The sequence below is a fragment of the Seriola aureovittata genome, chromosome 24 (assembly GCF_021018895.1).
Source record: "Seriola aureovittata isolate HTS-2021-v1 ecotype China chromosome 24, ASM2101889v1, whole genome shotgun sequence".
NCBI classification, from domain to species: Eukaryota; Metazoa; Chordata; class Actinopteri; order Carangiformes; family Carangidae; genus Seriola; species Seriola aureovittata.
In genome coordinates this window covers 4,734,724-4,754,354 of record NC_079387.1, presented here as the reverse complement: position 1 = coordinate 4,754,354, position 19,631 = coordinate 4,734,724, and the positions used below count along the sequence as shown (strand labels likewise).

Genomic DNA, 19,631 nt, shown 5'->3' with positions numbered 1-19,631 from the left:
CGGACCTTTCACCTTGGCTTGGAGGGAGCACGGATGGGACCACATGCTACAAACATTTGGGTAACTTCAATTCAATTAAATATCACTAAACAACTATCAAAATAAGTAACATTTAATGTCTTTGAGTAGCTCTTCCATTAACTTTCAAGTCATGTCAAAGGAAATCACAAGTTAGTAGTCTCAAACTCAAAATAACCAATTTATTCACACTTAGATAATTTAGCAAACCCAGTTCACCCCACATGCTCAAGCTTCTCTGTTGACTTTCAAACATTTTAACTCATGATATCCTTTATAGGAAATGTAGGAAAAGGCAAAGAAAACTCAAAACAAAGGTCCAGAGGGGAAGACGGCCTGTAGTGCTTTAGTCAGGAATTTTACACCAAATTTCTATTTGTGTGCACTTCAGGTCTTCTCTGCCCCCTTTTCTCTCTTCATTCAGCAGCCTGGACAGAAGATAGACTTGTATAAATTAAGATATTATATTTTCTCACACTTTAGAGATAAGGCTTTGCAGAAAACACTCTATCTTTGCTTGTGCATCAGTCCACTTTACAAACACGCTCTATTAAATACGCACATATCTTTCTCAACTGTCTCTGGAGAGTGTGTCGCCCGCTCCGGAGGTGACAGCTCAGAGACCACAGGTCCCACACCGTGGTATCCATTACTTTCATCTTTTATTCATTTATTTATAACATTACAAATATTAACTTATTCCTTTCTGGCCTGCAACCCTGTTACTCCCTCCAGTTAAAACACGAACACAAGGCGTTCTTGTAGATACAGGCATTTATTGCATCCATACTGTCAACATGACGTGAGAACTCATTGGCCGCGTGAACTAAAGGGGGTAAGAAAATGAACCTCCAGCCTTTTAATGCTTCATTCAGCTTCATACACTTAATACAGTGAGCAACCTTTTTCCATCCTCTCTGAAGAACCGAATCCTTTTTACCCGTGCTTCTGCTCAGTGAGCAACTAACCAAGAACCCAACCCACAACAACGCAAAGACCATTTGTTCCACTATCAAATATTACACAGCTCCTTTTCATGTACGTTTTATGTGTATTCTAACTAATAATCATGTTAATAAACAAAATAAATATTTTTATCCAAACATAAATTTATTCAAATTTTTAATTTAAATTATTAAATGAACTTAAATTGTATGACTATCTCTAATGGCAGCTACAACCCTCTTTAAATTTAGTCTGTCAGTCTGTAGTTCAGTCTGTCAATTACAAAAACAAACTATTACTCGTGTCCACTTATCATTTTTACCATTCACAACTGCAATTCAAATTCACATCTTGCACTTTTATCTTATCACCACCAGATCACGCCAAATCACCACCAATCACCTGTATGGAGCCACGACTCAACCACTTCAATATTTAACAATAAAACACACTCTAAGGCTCATTTTTTACATTGATCACTGCAGCTCAAACATTTACAACACCTCATAACACTCACATTTGCTTTATTTCTTCTCACAGGTGGAGACGGCCGTTTCTCAACATCGCACTCAACTGCGTCAGGACCGTGACTGTCTGCAGAGCAGTAAGAGGATTTCTTTTATCTTCACATCTTTTACTCTTACACAAACACAAAGTGCCAGAGAGAGATTTCATTTATCAAAAATATTTTACAAAATACATGCATTTTCATCTCAATTAAGTCTACCCTCCAAGCCCTACAAAACATACAAACCACCACCTGTAATTTCACATTACTTCTGAAGCATGATCAACGGGATTATCCTCAGAGGGCACATGTCTCCATTAACTTGAACTGGTACTTTCCTTGATACGCTAGATGCGGTTTGCAACAAAGACATGAAATCGTCTGGCATCATTATTAATGTATCCAAGGACGAGCTTTGAGTCTGTGCAGAAAATCTCCTGGGCACTTTCTATTTCCAGTTCCTTCCTGAGCAGATCACTAGTACGGACAGCAACAAAAGCTGCTGTTACATCCTGTTTTATTTTGGTGTTTCCTGTTGATCCTTTTAGGTTGATCATCTGTTTGGCAGACACCTGTGCTGATTAGTGGGCTGAGTCTATATAGGCAGGTCCTCTTTGTTCAGCTCTCTCTCTCTCCCTCCTGCTGCAGCAGCACCTTTTTGGTGCTAGGTATCTTGTCTCCATTTATTCCTGCATTGTCCTTAAGTTACTGTAATAAATTCATATGCAGTACCTTCCTACTGTTGTGCTGTCCATTATTATATTCAGTGTTTGAGCCAGCCGTAACACTGCTGACAGCTCAAGTCTTGGTACGGTGGTGACCTTTGTGGGGGCGACTCTGGCCTAACCCATGACTAGAGAACAGTGGATTTGTCCTGATGCACTGAATGCTCTCAGGTAAGTACACACTCCATACCCTGTGACACTTGCGTCAGAGAAGTGATGGAGTTCTTATCTCCGCCAACATACTTGCGTAGGTAGTAGACTTTTTAAATTATTAAATGAATTTAAATTGTATGACTGTCTCTAATGGCAGCTACACTCCCACCAAATCACCTGTGATTTCTCTAATGAACTTAAGTGTAGGATTCAAATAAGAACATCCTTAAAGAATTGAAAAGAAAGGTAGACAGACAGCTGCACCACTTGGCTTCAAGCAGGGTAACCGTCTTGTGGACAGGCCGCTCCAGATAAGTTGGTTTGCTGAGAAGTTTTCCTTGATCATCTAGAGCTGAGACACTGATGAGCAATAGAAGCTTTCTCCCACATCCATCCTTACCCAGATATACTTCAGTGACCTTGGCCAGTTTCCACTCATTCCGTGGTGCAGTGTCGTCTTGCACAATCACTATATCATCCATTTTTGCATTTCTGCGCGTCTTTTGCCATATTTGTCTCTGTTGCAGGTTTATCAGATGACTGATCCAGAATAGATGTCAGCACACTTCTTAAAAAGTCAAAGTCCAAGGTCCCCAGCTTCCAGCCCAAGCCCCAGCTACCCCAGTGTCCAGAGTCTCTACTCCCCTGTGGGCAGGAGCCTTCGCCAACTACCCTGGCTGACGCATCAGCTGTTCCAGCGTCGGGGGTTCCAGTTGGCGTTTCGTCGGCTCCTGCCCCACCTCCCGGGTCGACCATCCTGATCGGCGCATCAGCTGTCTCAGCGTCGGGGGTCCCGGTCGATTCCTCCCTAGCTCCTGAATTGGGTGGGCTGGACAAAGTCTCCCCTGCTCCTCCTGTTCTGTCGCCGGTCCAGCTGACTCCAGACTCTGGTTCCCAGTCAGTGGTCCGGCCGATCCCTGCTCCTCGTTCCCTATCGGCGGTCCGGCCGAATCCTGTCCTATCGGCGGTCCAGCTGGCTCCAGACTCTGGTTCCAAGTCAGTGGTCCGGCCGATCCCTGCTCCTCGTTTCCTGTCTGCAGTCCGGCCGATTCCTGTCCCTCCTGTGGTGTCGGCGGCCACTGCTCCATGTTCTCCAGCGGCGTCGACGACTACTCCAATCTCTCCTGTGGTGTCGGCGGCCGCTGCTCCATCTTCCCTGGCGACGTCGACGACTGTTCCTGTCCCTCCTGTGGTGTCGGCGGCCGCTGCTCCGTGTTCCCCGGCCCGCGTCGATGACTGTTCCCGTCTTTCCTGTGGTGTCAACGGCCGCTGCTCCGTGTTCTCCAGCGGCGTCGACGACTGTTCCTGACCCTCCTGTGGTGTCGGCGGCTGCTGCTCCATGTTCCCCAGCGGCGTCGATGACTGTTCCCGTCTTTCCTGTGGTGTTTACGGCCACTGCTTCGTGTTCTCCAACGGTGTCGACGACGGCTACTGGTGTGACGTCACCACCTCTCCTGGTTCCTGATGTGACGTCACCGCTTCTCCTGGTTCCTGATGTAACGTCACCACCTCTCCTGGCTCCAGCCATGACGTCACCACCATCGTGGTTCCCTCCAGGGCACCACCCCGATTGATTCTTGCCCTGACTCAACCCACGTGGCACTTGGTGTCATTGACTCCTGCCAGGCCGCCGCCTAAGGTGGTGTCTGCCTCCGTGCCGTCTCCGGTGGTCCCCGACTCTGTGCCGCCTCCGGTGGCCCCTGACTCTGTGGTCCGGCCGAACTCTGTTCCTCGTGTCCTGACGGTGGTCCAGCTGACTGCTGCCCCTGGTACCAGGTCGGCTCCTGGTCACCCTCCAGAGGGGCGACACCATCCTCCGGCTCGACCTCCGGAGAGACCACGTCTTCGCCGCCGTCCTCCTGTTCGCCCTCCAGAGGGGCGACGCCATCCTCCAGCTCGACCTCCAGAGAGACCACGTCTTCGTCGCCGTCCTCCTGTTCGCCCTCCAGAGGGGCGACGCCATCCTCCGGCTCGACCTCCGGAGAGACCCCGTCTTCGCCGCCGGCCTCCAGAACGGCTCTGTCCGTTTGCCCGACCTCCGGGTCGCCCCACTGAACTGCCCAGCCTGTCAATAAGGCCTCTGAGCCGTCCCTCTGAGTTGCCATGTGTTGCCCCTGAGCATCGGAAGATGCTGTCCACTGGCCCCTGGATCCCTCCTCCCGCCCGAGTTAGTGTTCTGTTTTAGGGTCGTCTGGAATCTGACCCTTAAGGGGGGGGGTTCTGTCATGGTTTGCTATGGCAGACACTTTTTGTTAGTTTTGTTTTGGAGTTTTTGCACTTCCTGTTTTATTTTGTAATTGGTTTCCTCGTGTGTCAGTGTTTTTGCTTCCTGTCTTGGTCCTGTGTCTGTGGTGATTGTCTGCCCCGCCCTAATGTGTTTCACCTGTGTTCAATCACCCTTGCCTCCCTTGTCTATATAGTCCTTGTGCTTCCCTTTGTCTGTGTCGGTTCGTCTGTTTAGTTCTGGGTTTGTTCACGTCCTGTTGTCTTCATGTCTGTTCATGTCACGTTCACGTCTGGATTTTTTGGATAAATAAACCTGCCTGCACCGTCTCCCAAGAGTTGACTGCATTTGGGTCCAACTTACCTCGCAAACCTTGACATGGACAGCAACAACAGCTGCTGACAGCTCAAGTCTTGCTACGGTGGTGACCTTCGTGGGGGCAACTCTGGCCTTACCCATGACTACAGAACAGTGGATTTGTCCTGATGCACTGATTGCTCTCAGGTAAGTACACACTCCATACCCTGTGACACTTGCATCAGAGAAGTGATGGAGTTCGTATCTTTGAACTTCCTTGAAACCTGTTGGGAGGTAACATTGCTGAATCTTGACATCTGCCACATTCTGTAGGTCCAATAGCCAAGACTCCCATTGTGGCCGCAAGTCATCAGACAAAGGTTCATCCCATCCCATCTTGTCTCGGCACATCTATTGAAGTATCTGCTTCCCAACAACAATGAAAGGTGCTACAAACCCGAGTGGATCGTAGATAGAGGCCACTGTCGACAAGACTCCTCTTCTAGAGAGCGGACGTTCGTTTACAATGACCCTGAATAGGAATTGATCTGAAGAGACGCACCATTTCACACCTAAGGCTCTCTCAATCTGCGGCTCACCCAAGGCTAAGTCTTGATGTCTTATTGTTTCAGCACAATCTTCCCTGGGAAGTAATGCAAGCACCTCCTGACGATTTGAAACGGACTTATGGATTCGCAGCTTGCCAGTGCTGCAGAGCTGTCTCACTTCACTGACTAACTGTATCGCTAGTCAGGCCATCATCCACGTAAAGTTTCTTTCAATGAAGCGGATGGATGCTTCACCAAAGCAACCTTGTCCTTGAGCAGCAATGTGTTTGAGTCCATAGTTTGCACATCTGGGTGATGATGCTGCCCCGAACAGGTGCACTCTCATTCTATAAACTGATGGCTGGGATTGAAAGTCTCCATCATCCCACCACAGAAATCTGAAATAATCTTGGTCTTCTGCTCTGACATGAAACTGATGGAACATATGTTCAATATCGCACATGATTGCTACCGGACCCTTACGAAACCAACAGAGAACACCCACCAGAGTATTTGTCAATTCTGGCCCAGTAAGCAGATGATCTTTCAGTGACATGCCTTGAAACTTCGCAGAGCAATCGAACACGACCCGTACTTTGCCTGGTTTCTGGGGGTGATACACCCCATGGTGAGAGATGTACCAGGCAGGGGTCTTGTCGATTTCTTCATCTGGAACCTTCTCTGCGTCTCTGTGAGCAATCGTTTCACTCATGTAAACTACGTAATCCTTATGGTACTGCTTGTCTCTCTCAAATCTCCTAATCAAACATTTGAGACAGTGATCTGCACATTTCTTGTTGTCCGGCAGATTTGGCCTGGCTTCTTTAAATGGCAAGGGCATTTTGCAGTGACCATCTGCATTGATCTTGATTCCCTCTTCCATTATTGATATGAAGCGCAGATCCTCTTGAGAGTAGTGAACATCCTCAACAGCCCTTTCATTGAAGTCAGACTCAAGCACCTTTATCACATCAGGTGCGATGACTAATTCCTTGACTTGTGTTCGGCATATGTATCGAACTTCACTAGTCAGATGAGCAGGAGACTGCAGACAAGGTACTACTTGCCTCACAACAACCCTGTGGCTGCTTCCAAGCCATAGTCTAATCTAGTCTAGGTCTGTTCTTTGGGCAAATGGCTCATTGTCTTTGCCTGACACAACTTCTCTGGGTAGCAGGGCTTGAGAACAATTGTAACCTATGAGCATACCAACATCACATTCGATCAAAGGAGCAATTTCTTCGGCAAGGTGCTTGAGGTGAGGCCATGCCCTTGCTGTCTTGGGAGTAGGAATGTGACTTAAATTGGCAGGAATGAATTCTCTTGAATAAGTTACTGGGAGAGGGATTTTCTTTGATGAGTAGAAACCTCTGACCTGCAGCCCAGTTAGCTTCTGACTTGGAACAACTGTGCTTCTGGATGACAACGTGGAGAGTTTGTGATAGTGGTGTCACTTTGACTGTCCAAAAGTGCATATATGAGAATTTCATTCTCTGGGCTACTTATCGTGGACACCCACACTGGCATAACTGTGGATGTGTGAGTGCTGTCCATGTCTTGCACCACTAGGTTAGGTTGCTTCATTTGGCGTTTCGTTAGTCTGTTTAGACTCCACATTTTCCTTTAACCTTTCTTTCTCCTTTGAGTGTTTCCCACTTTCCTTTCGCTTGTCATCTTTAGCACGATCTTCATGTAAGCATGTTGGGTGCTTCCTTCAGACATCCAAAACACAATCTTTTTGTATGTACAAATTTTACTCTCTCTTTTTCCTTTCACCACCAGATGGCGCTGGATCACCACCAATCACCAGAAGTCAATCACTTCTATATTTATCAATAAAACATACTGTAAGTCTCATTTCTTACATATATCACTGCAGCTCAAACATTTTTACCACAACAAAACAGTCAAGATGAGTGCTTTTACTGTTTTTGATGTATTTCTTCTCACAGGTGGAGACAGCCCTCTCTGAACATCACACTCAACTGCGCCAGGACCATGAAAGCAGGAGGAGCTGGATGACTGTCTGCAGAGCAGTAAGAGGATTTATTTTATCTTCACATATTTTACTCTTACACAAACACAAAGAGCTCACTTTTCAATATTGTGGCTTACACTCTTATAACAGTAGAAAGAGACTTCATCTAGGAACAAAAAACATGCATTTTCATCTCAATTTAGAGTACCCTCCAAGCCCTAAAAAACATACAAACCACCACCTGTAATTTCACATCATAAACATCACTTTTTCTTCTCAATAATCTCACACTTCCCCAAATCTACCACAACTCTTCTTATCTAAATTTCAGTTGGCTTTTGTACCATCACTCACAGAGGAACCTGTGAAGAGCCTGGGAAAGGTGTTCAATTGTAGCCTGAGAGACGCAGCCTCCACAAGAGCGACCAACCAAGACCTGCAGACCTGTTAAAGTTAAACATTTTCACTTGACTTCGCCCACCATTTATTTGGTCAACATGTTCTATAAATGTCAAAAAAAGAGAAAAAAACCCTTTCAAAGTCATTAATTTGCAAATGCAAAACCTTGCAAATTGGTCAGGAAAAGATAGAGAAAATATCCATGTCCATGTGCTTTAACAAAAAAAATAAAAACCTCAACTTAAGGTCCAATTTACAGCTTTTTCTGGAGCTTTGAAACACGTGAAACACTTACTCACATGCAAGACACTGAAGTGAAGAGCAAATGTTACTGGCGAAACCTAGGGCTTTTAAGCCCTCACACAGCCCCCAACAGCCTCTTTTGATTCACTGTGTAATAGCCATATATAAAATAAAAACTCAGATGCTGCTGATTTTCTGTCTCACAACCCCCCCCCCCTTTTCCCCATCCCTGTGGTGCTCTCAAAACTGGCAACAACAGGAATCGAACCAGAGTCTTTGAAATTGCCACCTTATGGTCATGAACAATTCCACCACGCCACCAGTCCCACTCGCATTGGGAGTTACTTTCGGGACGCTTTTGACATTACAATTTGGATGTTGGACTTGAAAACTCATGGACTCACCTGGGCTTGAACCTATGACCTCAAAAAGCCTATGCAGATGTCTAACCCATTGAGCTACCAATCCAGACAAAATTGGTGTGTTTTCTCAAGGTTTTTCAGTCGTTCCTCTGTGTGTTGGTCCCCCGAAAAGTAGTAAGTTCAACCAAGATTTGAACTCTCAACCTCTGAGTCTATAGAGTAGCCCTCTAACCCCTTAAGCCACTCGGTCAGAGGTAAAAGAGCCTTCTTTCTTAACACTTGTAAGTCCTGTTAGATTTTAAAACCTGAATAATTCCAGGATTATTTAAACACCAATCTTAGAATCCTTCGAGACAGACTCTAACACCTTGAGCTACTTATCCAGAGACAATGAAATGATCTTTTCAAAGTTTTTCAGTCTTTCCTCTCAGTGTCAGCCCTCAAAGTTCATATGATTGGCTGAGATTTCAACATACAACCAAACACCCCTCTGTTCTCTACCCCACTTAGTCAGCCTGAAAAGCCTTGAAATAGATGCTGTCTTTATATCTAACTGAGTGGCTTAAGGGGTTAGAGGGTTACAATAGAAACTGAGAGCTTATGAGTTCAAATCTCATTTGATCTTACTACTTTTCAGGACCAACACACAGAGGAAAGAATGAAAAGCTTTAAGAAAGATCTTCTCTTTACCTCTGACTGAGAAGCTTAAGGAGTTAAGTGCTACTCTAGAGACTCACAGGTTGTGAGTTCAATTCTCATTTGATCTTACTACTTTTTCGGGAACCAAAACACAGAGAGAAGACTGATAAGCTCTGAGAAAGAGCTGCTCTTTACCTTGGCTGAGTGGCTTAAGGGGTTAGACTGCTACTCTAGAGACTGTGAGTTCAATTCTCATTTGTTCTTACTACTTTTCAGCACCAACACACAGAGGAAAGATTGAAAAGCTTTAATAAAGATCATTTCTTTACCTCTGACTGAGTGGCTTAAGGGGTTAGACTGTTACTCTAGAGACTGAGAGTTTGTGAGTTCAAATCTTGTTTGATCTTACTGCTTTTCAGGACCAACACACAGAGGACAGAGTGAAAAGGTTTGGGAAAGATGCTCTTATTGTGTCTGGCTTGGTAGCTCAATGGGTTAGATACCTGCATAGGACTTTTGAGGCCATGAGTTCAAGCCCAGGCCAGTCCATGGATTTTCAAGTCCAACATCCAAAGAGTAATGCTGAAAGCAGCTCCCAACATGAGTGGGACTGGTGGCGTAGTGGAATTCTTTGTAACTGGCGAGGAAGGCAAGGCGGGAATTTCAAACGGACTCTGGTTCAAATCCAGTCATTGCCAGGTTTTAGAGCCCCACAGGGCTGGGACATAAAATCAATAACAACTGAACTTTTATTATATAAGGCTATTACACAGTGAATCACAAGAGGCTGTTGGGGGCAGTGTGAAGGCTTTAGAGCCATAACATAGCAACACATTCATTAGATTTTGTGTTTAATGTGTCAGGGCAGATTTTGATAGATAACATGTTATTTATGTGTAAAGTACATTCTTTTGATGGCTAAATAAAATTCATACTTCAACTAAAGTACCATTCTGGCTTAGTTACACCTGTTTGTGATTCTTCAGTAGTGGGAAGTTGACTGAAACGCTTGTGTCTCAACACATTTTAAATGTGATGCAGTAACAAGCTGCTTTAAATTTGCAAACAAATACAACTCTCTTACTAAAGTAGTTGTTGTTATGTAGCAGGCTTCTACGATGATGTAAGACTAGTGAAATGCTAATGTTTATAGAGATTTGTTTGTGCAGGTTTTTGAGCAAATGACGCCACACTTGTCTTTTGATTGTACTAGTAAAATTTGAAGGAGCAGGGACCTTAGGTAGCTGAAGAATAGCAATAGAAAGAAGGCTTTTAGATGAGAGTTGAAGTTCAGTTATCAGTTACAGTTGTAAATCCATGAAGCAGATATATGATAATAAATAATGTTTGTAGAAAGAGCACGTAGGAGCATGTGAGTAGTAAAATGTAGAAGGCTGCTACATAAGAATAAGTAGTTTAGTAGGAGTGTTGTGTTGTATTTGTTTGCAAATTCGAAAGCAGCTTCAAATGAATCCAGTGGTCCAAGGACTACTGGGAAAAGCGGACTTGTTCCCGTCACCCGACTATCTGGACATTGAGAATGGTTCTGAGGACGAATCAGAACTCGAGGAACAGGTGTAAGGAAACGTAACAGAATAGAAGGGAGCCCCAACAGGGGGGACATGAACTGTGCTGCCTGTTGATGGACTCAATGGACCGAACACTAATGCACCATACCGAATGATGTATATGTAATCACCAATGTTTTGTAATCAACAATGTATTCAATTAACAATTATGAAATGATTAACATTCATGAAATAAGCATACAAGTGTACCTATAAGTTTATATACAAACGTACGCACTCATGTAACCAATAAGAACTAGGAGAAATATTGGGTAATCATCGTTTTTGTTGTCTGATCAATAGCCAGATTATCTCAGTATCCATTGTTTGAGTCATTATAAGAATATGCTGTGTTGACCGCATGTTCAGAAATGTGACTTATAAAGTCGGTCGCCTGTGGGGAAAGGGGCCATGGGGGAATTTTCCTAATGCAGGTTTTTCGCCCCCATACATCTTTGAACGTGCAAATTGTTTCATATACTCTCTGTACTCTATGCATCATAATGAAAGATATTATTATCACAGTAGTGTTACAGTCATAACCATATTCAGATTACCATATCGTTTCACTTGACACTATGTTTTTTGCAATATCATGTTATACATCACTCATACATCACACATAGTATAAATCACAATAGTGATTTCAGGGGGGATATGTAGGAGAATTATAAGGCCAAAGCTGTATGAGAAGAGCTCAAGAGCAACCCTCTAACCCTAACCCTAACCCTAACAAAGATAAGGTTGGGCGGTCAACTGAGCAGGTCAAAACATTTAGGTTTGGAGGAAACATCTGGAAAACAGAAGATTGGGTAACCAGGCAAAGCATATCGCCAAGTAAGAGGAGAACAGTGATCTGGGAGAGTATCTTGGTGTAAAAGAAAGAAAAGAACACCATGACCTGGGTGTTCGCCAGGAACAACAGGATACAAGAGTTGGTCAGCAGTTGGGCAAGAATAGTACTACGAAGCCAAATGATTGGAAAACAGGATGCACATACACACACATAGCTATCTGAGGTATAAAAGATCATGTCTGGTTCTGTGCTGTGGTTCTTTGGTCTCCGTCTATGACTGCAAGTAGGCCGCATTGAATAAAGAGAGACATCCCACTCTGACACCTGTGTCTTGGTCGCCTGATTCCTCTTTTTGATCCACCACTTCTCGCCACAACATAACTGCATGACATTTTAATTGTCATTATTATTATATTATTATTTATTATTATCATGTATCTGCTTCATGGATTTACAACTGCTAAGTCAATGATAACTCAACTTCAAGTCTCATCTAAACGCCTTCTTTGTATTGCTATTCTTCAGCTACCTAAGGTCCCTGCTTCAAGTCCCTGCTCCTTCAAATTTAACTAGTACAATCAAAGGACAAGTGTGGGATCATTCACTCAAAATAACTCACTAACTAAAAAAATCTCTACAAACACCAGCATTTCACTAGTGTCTTAGATCAATGTAGTAGCCTGCTACATAACAACAACTACTTTAGTAAGAGTGTGGTGTTGTATTTGTTTGCAAATTTAAAGCAGCTTGTTACTGCATCACATTTAAAATGTGTTGAGACACAAGTGTTTCTGTGAAGTTCCCACTACTGAAGAAGCAGAAACAGGTGTAACTAAGCTGGAATGGTAGTTTAGCTGAAGCATGAATTTTCTTTAGCAAAAAAACGAATGTAGTTTCCACATAAATAAGATGTTAAGAATGAAAATGTGGGCTGACACATTAAAGTCAAAATCTAATGAATGTGTTGATATGTTAAGCAATAGTTACCAGCAGATGTGTGTCCCGCAGCGTTCTTGCGGGCGTGGTCCGGTCTGGTCTGGTCCAGTCAGTTGGATGTGGAAGGGCCGACTGCCAAAGAGGAAGTGGAGGGTTCCAGCTGCATTTATAGAGAAGAGGATTAGTGGTATGATCTTTTGCAGTTTTTGCGTGTAATAGTAATGCTCTGTGTAAATGAGCAACAGTGTTGTATGATGAGTTTTTGTAATTGAATGTAATTTAAAATATAATATGGATTTAAAGGTTGCAGAGCAGAGTAAAATGCTGTGATACTTCTGTAGCAGCAAAAAGAGTGAATCTAAAAGAGGCATGTAACCAAAGAGTAAGAATATAGAGTATAAATGTAAAGATTGTAAATGTAGGATTGATTGCATATGAATTGATATGAAGTTTGTAAAAATGTCACCTACATGATGTGTTGTCCAGGCGGTCAAGAGGGTCCAGACAGTTGAGCAAAGGTGACATGACAGGAGGTGGTCAGAGCTGAGGCCTGCTGATTGAGCCATGATCCTTATGTAAAAAATGAAGATGGATAGAAGGGTTACATATGACACTCCTATGAATGATGATGCCCAAATGATATTTTTACTAACTAGTAAGAGTTTTGATGATTAATTCCAAGGAATAATACCAAAGCCAAGTGAAATTTGGATAAGAAGAATTCTCTTAGATTTGGGGAAGTGTGAGTTTTATTGACAAGAAGTAGTGATGTGAAATTACAGGTGGTGGTTTGTATGTTTTCTAGGGCTTGGAGGGTACACGATGAAAATGCATGTATTTGATAGAATTTTTTTGATAAATGAAGTCTCTCTCTACTGTTGTAAGAGTGTGAGAGTGAAAGCTACAAGATTGAAAAGTGAGCTCTTTGTGTTTGTGTAAGAGTAAAATATGTGAAGGTAAAAGAAATCCTCTTACTGCTCTGCAGACAGTCACGGTCCTGACGCAGTTGAGTGTGATGTTGAGAAACGCCCATCTCCACCTGTAAGAAGAAATACAGCGAATGTGAGTGTTTTGAGGTGTTAGAAATGTTTGAGCTGTAGTGATCAATGTAAAAAATGAGACTTAGAGTGTGTTTTTTTTAATGACTGGTCTGAATTTTCTCCTGTCCCTGTTTGAGTCAAAGTCAAAGTCTTGTATATTTCAATTAGAATTGTAATCTGATATTTTGTCATAAGTTATATTTTTAGAAACAATAGTTATTTTATTGCTTTTGGCTGTATTAATTTTTTTTTTTACCTGCATGGGTCAAATTCAAGGGGAACAACAGATAACAGTGAAGCATTGCACTTCTTCCCTGTGAGAGAACCATACTTGGAGTGGATGGAAATCGCTTGCATAACCCCAACTTAAATTCCAGAGAATCTCTTCCAACATGTTTGGCATGCAGCCTTCAGAGGGAGGGTGTATCTAGGAAGGAGGTTTTACATAAATGGGCTGGGGCTCTCACTTTTAAAAAGAATTTTCCAGACTGAGGGTGGGTAAGTTGAAACCTTTTTTTTCTCCTGTATCTTAACTGTATATTCATACAGAGGTAGAAATAGGGTAGAGGTAATTCTATTGTTTGTCTGCCAGTAGCTTGATGTGATATAAACTTTTAAAGAAGGATTTTTACACTGTTGTATTTCTGTTTTTACTTGTATAGAAGATCTGAGTCTGATGGGTTTGTAAAACTATCTGCACAACAGGACAATAAAGATTAGATTTAAACTAGACCAGATTGTTATGTTATGTCTTTGAGGAACATCTTACATAGTGCAGTGGTCTAAGGTACAAACCCTGTAAGCATAATGTGCCTGGTTTGATTCCTACAAGGTGTTTTTGTTGTATATGTTGCTCCGTGACTGATGTTCTGTTATGACTGAAAAAGACTGATTAGCTGACACAGGAAATAGGAGGAGTTAATGTGCTGTTCCCACACATGTAGACTGGACTCATGCCATTGCAACAAATTATTGCACAAGCAAAGATACACACTGTTTTCTGCATAGCCTTATGTTGTCACAAAATATCCCAGTGTTAGTCTCTTGAGAAACTGAGCGATGGAGACATGTATGATGTCCCTTCCTTGACAGTACAACAGAGGCCATGAAGAGCCAGAAGCTGGGTTTCCTGAGCAGCCTGCTCTTCAAATGGCAGTCACAGGCAACTTTTGTTGGTAACTTTCACCACATTTCTTTGACTTTTAACATTGGGAGATTCAGTGTTTATGGATTAGTATGAATCATAATGGACATCCCTTTCTCTCAGGTAAAGCAATGCTGCCTGTGTTGCTGCTAATCAGGCTAGTGACACTGGGAGCAGAAAGTTTGAACCCTGTGGTAATTAAGCCCTGTGTAATTAAGTTTTTAATGTTTGGCTGTTAATTAGCTTTTTGGAAGGTGTGGGGTCGATCCTGAATCAATCACTATCATTTAAAGTCAGAGTCTGGTGAGGATAGAAAACCCACTGGTGAAAATCCTCTGCTGACTCACCTGAAAGCCATCCCCTAGAGGAGAGGTTGAAGAGCGCACAGAGAAGATCTCTGAGTGTGAAGTGGCCCCAGTGGTGTGATAGTCGGCATCTGAGGATAAGATGTGGCTGGTTTGATTCCCTCCCATCCATCAGCTCCTGAAAGTAGACACTCACAGTTAAGCTATATCAAGGCTCTATAAATTATTACAATCTATTACAATTTGTTAATCATTCATCATTTAACCTATTCACATCAGGGTAACTTTCCAACACAGGGTCAGATTAACCACCCTTTTTTCAATCATCTCAACTTAAAAAATCTGTTGAAAGACCAAAGATTGAATCTGTGACATTTAAACTTAATCGCAGCCGAGCAATAAAATGGTTCCTGGGTTGTTTCAATCTTCAGCAGTGTGTCTGACTTTTAAAAGCCACTGACTGACTGAGGACTGAACCCAAAACTTTCAAACCTCCATAATGTTACTTAACAGGTTGAACTACTGGACCAGGTCTAATTTAGTCAGAGGATTTCAATCTTTACTTAAGCTCTTTGATATTCAACAGGCAAGTGTAATATTTGCTTTTAAAACTGATCCAAAGAGACAAATTTGAACTTTGAAAATGGTCACTGTGGTGCTTTATTTCTTTTTGTAAATAATTTTGTCTTTCTTGTCGTTTCAAAAAATTGTATCATGAGACTGACATCTAAATTAGATTTATGTGAACAAAAATCGTCCTCTCTTCCCTCACCCTTTGTACTGTACATACTAAACACACTGTGCTAAGGAATTAAAATAACATCAACACGAATTTCTCCTCAGCTGCTTCTGGTTTTGGCTCCTGGTCTTGTTTTCCTCTGCTACCTGATCCACCTCACTAACCAGGAAATCCAGGTGAGAGAACAACTTATGTCAAATGGAAGGATAGTAATTTATAAAACTTACAGATGAAGCTGAGATAATGTATATTTTTGACAGGCACTTGGCTTCAATTTAAAGGTTAGCTTTAAACACTTGAACTATTTCCATTTGTTTTCACTGTTTTCAAGTGTTGTGCAGTAGTTTTTCTGCTTTGCTTTGTGGGGTTTGGACATTTTTATGCACATACAGTCAAATGTTGCGCGAATAAATGCATAAAAAAAACATTAAACAGTTCCATTCCTTTTAAGGTGAGGACAAGAAATGAGGAGGTCAAAGGGCACGCTCTGGGGGTGTACCTGGCCTGCACGGCTTTTGTCATACTGGTAGAGGTGAGACTTACACACACACTTACAAAAAAAGGTAACATTACAGAATATCAGAAGGTTTGATTTTTGGATTTAAATGCTTTTCCAGATATTCTACTTTGATTCAAACCTTAATTCCTCTCAAGACCATTTATGTTGCCTAGATAAGAACGCTGTGTACAAAAAGGACTGTACTTTTGAGTGTAACATTTAGCTAATTCATCTTTTTGTTTTTTTTAATAAAGAGAATAATAACTGACTCTAAACTTTATTTTTCTCAGCTTCAGGTTTTTTGTAGTTGCTGCTTTCTGCCTTTGTAGAACAGTATAGACTGTTCTACAAAGATTGTTCAAATGAGATAATCAGCTCAGAAAGTAGAAGTATAAAATTTTCAAAATAACAAATTAAATATGATGGTAAAATGACATTGTCATATTTACTAAATCAAAACAATGTTCTAATCTAATGTAAACTCATGTAAACTGTAATTTAGGGTAAACTGTAAACACTAGTTTTATTTGCAGATGAGAAAAAACATCTGCCTTTAACATTCAAAAATTGATTTAGTCATCATGTCTCTTCACATCCAAGAACAAGATGCTAAACTTTAATGAATTATGTTTTCATTGCAGGTTGGATTTATCGTGGCACAGTCATTGCTCTATGGTTTCTGGGTAGATACTCACTATATATGTCAAGCATCTCCGTGTGTTTCCAGAACAGACTGTTACATTCCCCATGCATTGGAGAAGACAATTTTCCAATTTATAATGTTGACAGCATCATGCATCTCCCTCCTGCTGAGTGTGGTGGAGCTGGTTTGTGTGCTGCTGAGAGCCAAGGTGAGGCACGGACAGCCGGATGGTGCAAAGGCTCTACAGTCGTGGTCAGGGGTCGAGGAGAGTTGGAGTTTCCTGAGTCAGCTGCTGGCCCTGTGGCATTCCCATGCTGGTCTCTTGGGTACTGAAAGGAAATAACAAGCGAGACAATGTGTTTAATACAATCAATGAGTTAATAAAGATACATAAAAAGATGATAGTAATTATAATTAAGATAATTAAGCAAATAAAACAAATAAAAACTGAAAAACTGAAAATGATAAAATTCACTGCAAAGAAACTGCAATGAGAAATGCAGCAGGTTTACAATATATCCAGAATGTGCAATGCATTAGATATGTAGTACAATTATGTAAATAAAGGGGTAGCATGCATGAAGTTAAAGTACAATCACTTTACATCACCCTTCACTTCAACACTCAGCATTTAAGACTCAAAGGGTTTGTTTGTCATATGCTCATATAGTAGTAGTGTAGTGAGAGACAGGGGGAATAGTCCTGATGCTAGTGTGCAATAAAACATAAAAATCAAAATGATTTAATAATTATCAGGCTAAACATAATATGTAGTGGTATATGTAATCTGACTCTGTTTTTGTCTCTCAGGTAAAACCATCCTCCCAGTGTTGCAGCTGATCCGGCTTGTTATTATCGGGGCAGCGGTGCAGCCAGTCTGGCAAGGAGATTTAGGAGACTTTGTTTGTGACACTATCCACCCAGGCTGCAAACATGCTGGGTTCAATGAAATCTTCCCCTTCTCTTTGCGAAATTACTGGACACTGCAGGTATCAGTATTAAGTTTTCAAAGTTTATAATCAAATATTTCAGAATAGAAACAATAAAGTAGAGCTTTGTTCTCTTTTAGTACTAAAACATATTTCTAGGTGTCAAACTATGGTGTTCTGTATTTTCAGATGAGTCATACACTTATACAAAAGCTTGATTCAAATTTTATTCATTAATATTCACTTCATCTACAGGTGCTTCTCGTTTTGGCTCCTGGTCTGATTTTCTTCTGCTACTTGATCTACATCATCATCATGGAAGAAACGGTGGATAACATAAGGCTTTGCTACACTAATACCCTAAAATAAAATAAAAGTGGACCATATGGACCTTTTCTGTTGCTGGATCTGCTGTTTACGCTCTTTCTTGTCTGTCTGTTATTGCGCCTTCTGTAGCTTTACTCATTTTTTTTCTTCTCTCACTGCTTTCCTTCCAGAGAAGCCCAGAAACTTGGGTTAAAGGTCAAGTACTGGGAGCGTATTTGGGCCTCTTGACAGCAGTTATTCTGGTGGAGGTGAGTGAGAGGCAGGAGTGGAAAATCCTGTAATTAATCAGCATTTTTAACTAGTTGATGTGATTTTAACAAGATCACATGATGCATTTATCCTACATTCTGCATGTTTTATGAAGTAACAAGATACTTCACATGTAAAATCTGTACACTTACATTTACATATAGTCAGTCAATAATTGTCTTTACTGTATCCAAACGCTTATACAGTATATCTCATTTCTCTTTACCACAGAGCTCTATTGTTGAAAATGAAAAAAGGTTTATTTTAAGTTGATCCCACATACACTTGAATTCTCTCTAGTGGACCAAATTTGTATTAATCCATGGATGAAAACAATGCCCACGAACGCACTACTTACTCTTGTTTTGAGTAACATTCAATAGAATCTAAATTATTTATCCATTTAAAAGAAATTAAGATACGATATGACCAGTTTTTTAAAGATAATACTCACTTCAGTAGGAGCCAATGTACTCAGGCAAAGTAAGTACTCATCACTCCTACACATAGTGACTTTAAAAACAGGGCTTGAACTCATAATGTTGATAACTTTTGAATGTGAACCTGAACCTGTATACAGTATATAACAAATGTGTTGTTGGCATTCTGTGTCACAATAACTGTTTGTTAATGTTCTGCCTCTCTGTCTCCAGGTGGGATTTGCAGTGGGGCAGGCTTTGATTTTCGGTTTCTCCCTGTCTACCAACTCAGTCATATCCGCCGGGCCGTGTTTTGGCGGAGTCTTATGTCACACCTCCCAGGCAACAGAGAAGATGGTGTTCATGGTCATCATGTTATGTGTGGCGTGCCTGTCAAGCCTGCTGACCCTGGTGGAGATGGTGAGTTCTGTGACTGTGAAAGGGAGTAATTAACAATTTTCTCAATATGCTGATATTGATTAATAAAAAAAATTGTTGTGATGATGAATGAAAACACGCGCTAAACTTTTTAAATTGCTATCCAACAGTGCATGGTGTTGAAGAGCGAGAGGCCATGGGGAAAGAGCCGGTACAAGATGTCAGAGGCCTCAGGCTTTGAGATGTCACCTTTCAAGGAGAAAACTACAGAGGACAATGAAAGCTGCACCACACCCAACATCTAAAGCTCACTAACAGACTGAGGGTGATCCCACGCCTAAACCATGACATTAGAGCCTTTTAAAGAGAGGAGGTTGGACACGTCCACCAGCTCTTTCTTTACTTTTTATATCACTGTATATTACTCTGAAAAACACTTCTAAAGAATTACAAGAGAAATGTAGTATCTTGTAAACTTTCAAGAAAACTATATAAGAAAAAGGAAATACATATAAATGTTGCATGTATAAGGTGAATGGTTTGTAATTGACTCCGCTGCATGAGGAGGATGTGAGGATGCTGTCAATGAAGACTAAAGAAAATGTGCATTCATGTGACAA

At 41.6% G+C, this 19,631-nt stretch overlaps 1 protein-coding gene and 2 long non-coding RNA genes across 3 annotated transcripts; 2 read left to right on the top strand and 1 right to left on the bottom strand.

Moving 5' to 3' along the window:
- Window positions 1-1,480: 1,480 nt before the first annotated feature.
- On the bottom strand, window positions 1,481-14,975 carry LOC130165108 (uncharacterized). Its single transcript, XR_008826708.1, has 7 exons — window positions 14,871-14,975; window positions 13,315-13,378; window positions 12,810-12,909; window positions 12,391-12,499; window positions 7,751-7,840; window positions 7,345-7,444; window positions 1,481-1,557 (listed from the first exon to the last, which is right to left on the bottom strand). It is a non-coding gene; the product is annotated as an uncharacterized LOC130165108 (long non-coding RNA).
- LOC130165109 (uncharacterized) lies at window positions 1,508-7,823 on the top strand. The gene is made up of 4 exons (XR_008826709.1): window positions 1,508-1,567; window positions 7,201-7,265; window positions 7,371-7,454; window positions 7,728-7,823. It is a non-coding gene; the product is annotated as an uncharacterized LOC130165109 (long non-coding RNA).
- Window positions 14,423-19,617, top strand: LOC130165107 (gap junction alpha-5 protein-like). The gene is made up of 9 exons (XM_056370037.1): window positions 14,423-14,554; window positions 15,672-15,743; window positions 16,019-16,099; window positions 16,708-17,035; window positions 17,520-17,698; window positions 17,894-17,965; window positions 18,136-18,213; window positions 18,868-19,053; window positions 19,182-19,617. Exons 4-9 carry the CDS (start codon window positions 16,846-16,848, stop codon window positions 19,314-19,316), a joined length of 840 nt encoding a protein of 279 aa, XP_056226012.1. The 5' UTR covers window positions 14,423-14,554; window positions 15,672-15,743; window positions 16,019-16,099; window positions 16,708-16,845; the 3' UTR covers window positions 19,317-19,617.
- Window positions 19,618-19,631: the final 14 nt, after the last annotated feature.

Bases quoted from the DNA above. Each gene is read 5' to 3' on its own strand.
- LOC130165107 (XM_056370037.1), top strand. From the start codon at position 16,846: ATGTTGACAGCATCATGCATCTCCCTCCTGCTGAGTGTGGTGGAGCTG. The intron at 17,699-17,893 runs GTATCAGTATTA...CTTCATCTACAG, and splicing joins GAAATTACTGGACACTGCAG to GTGCTTCTCGTTTTGGCTCC. The intron at 19,054-19,181 runs GTGAGTTCTGTG...GCTATCCAACAG, and splicing joins TGCTGACCCTGGTGGAGATG to TGCATGGTGTTGAAGAGCGA.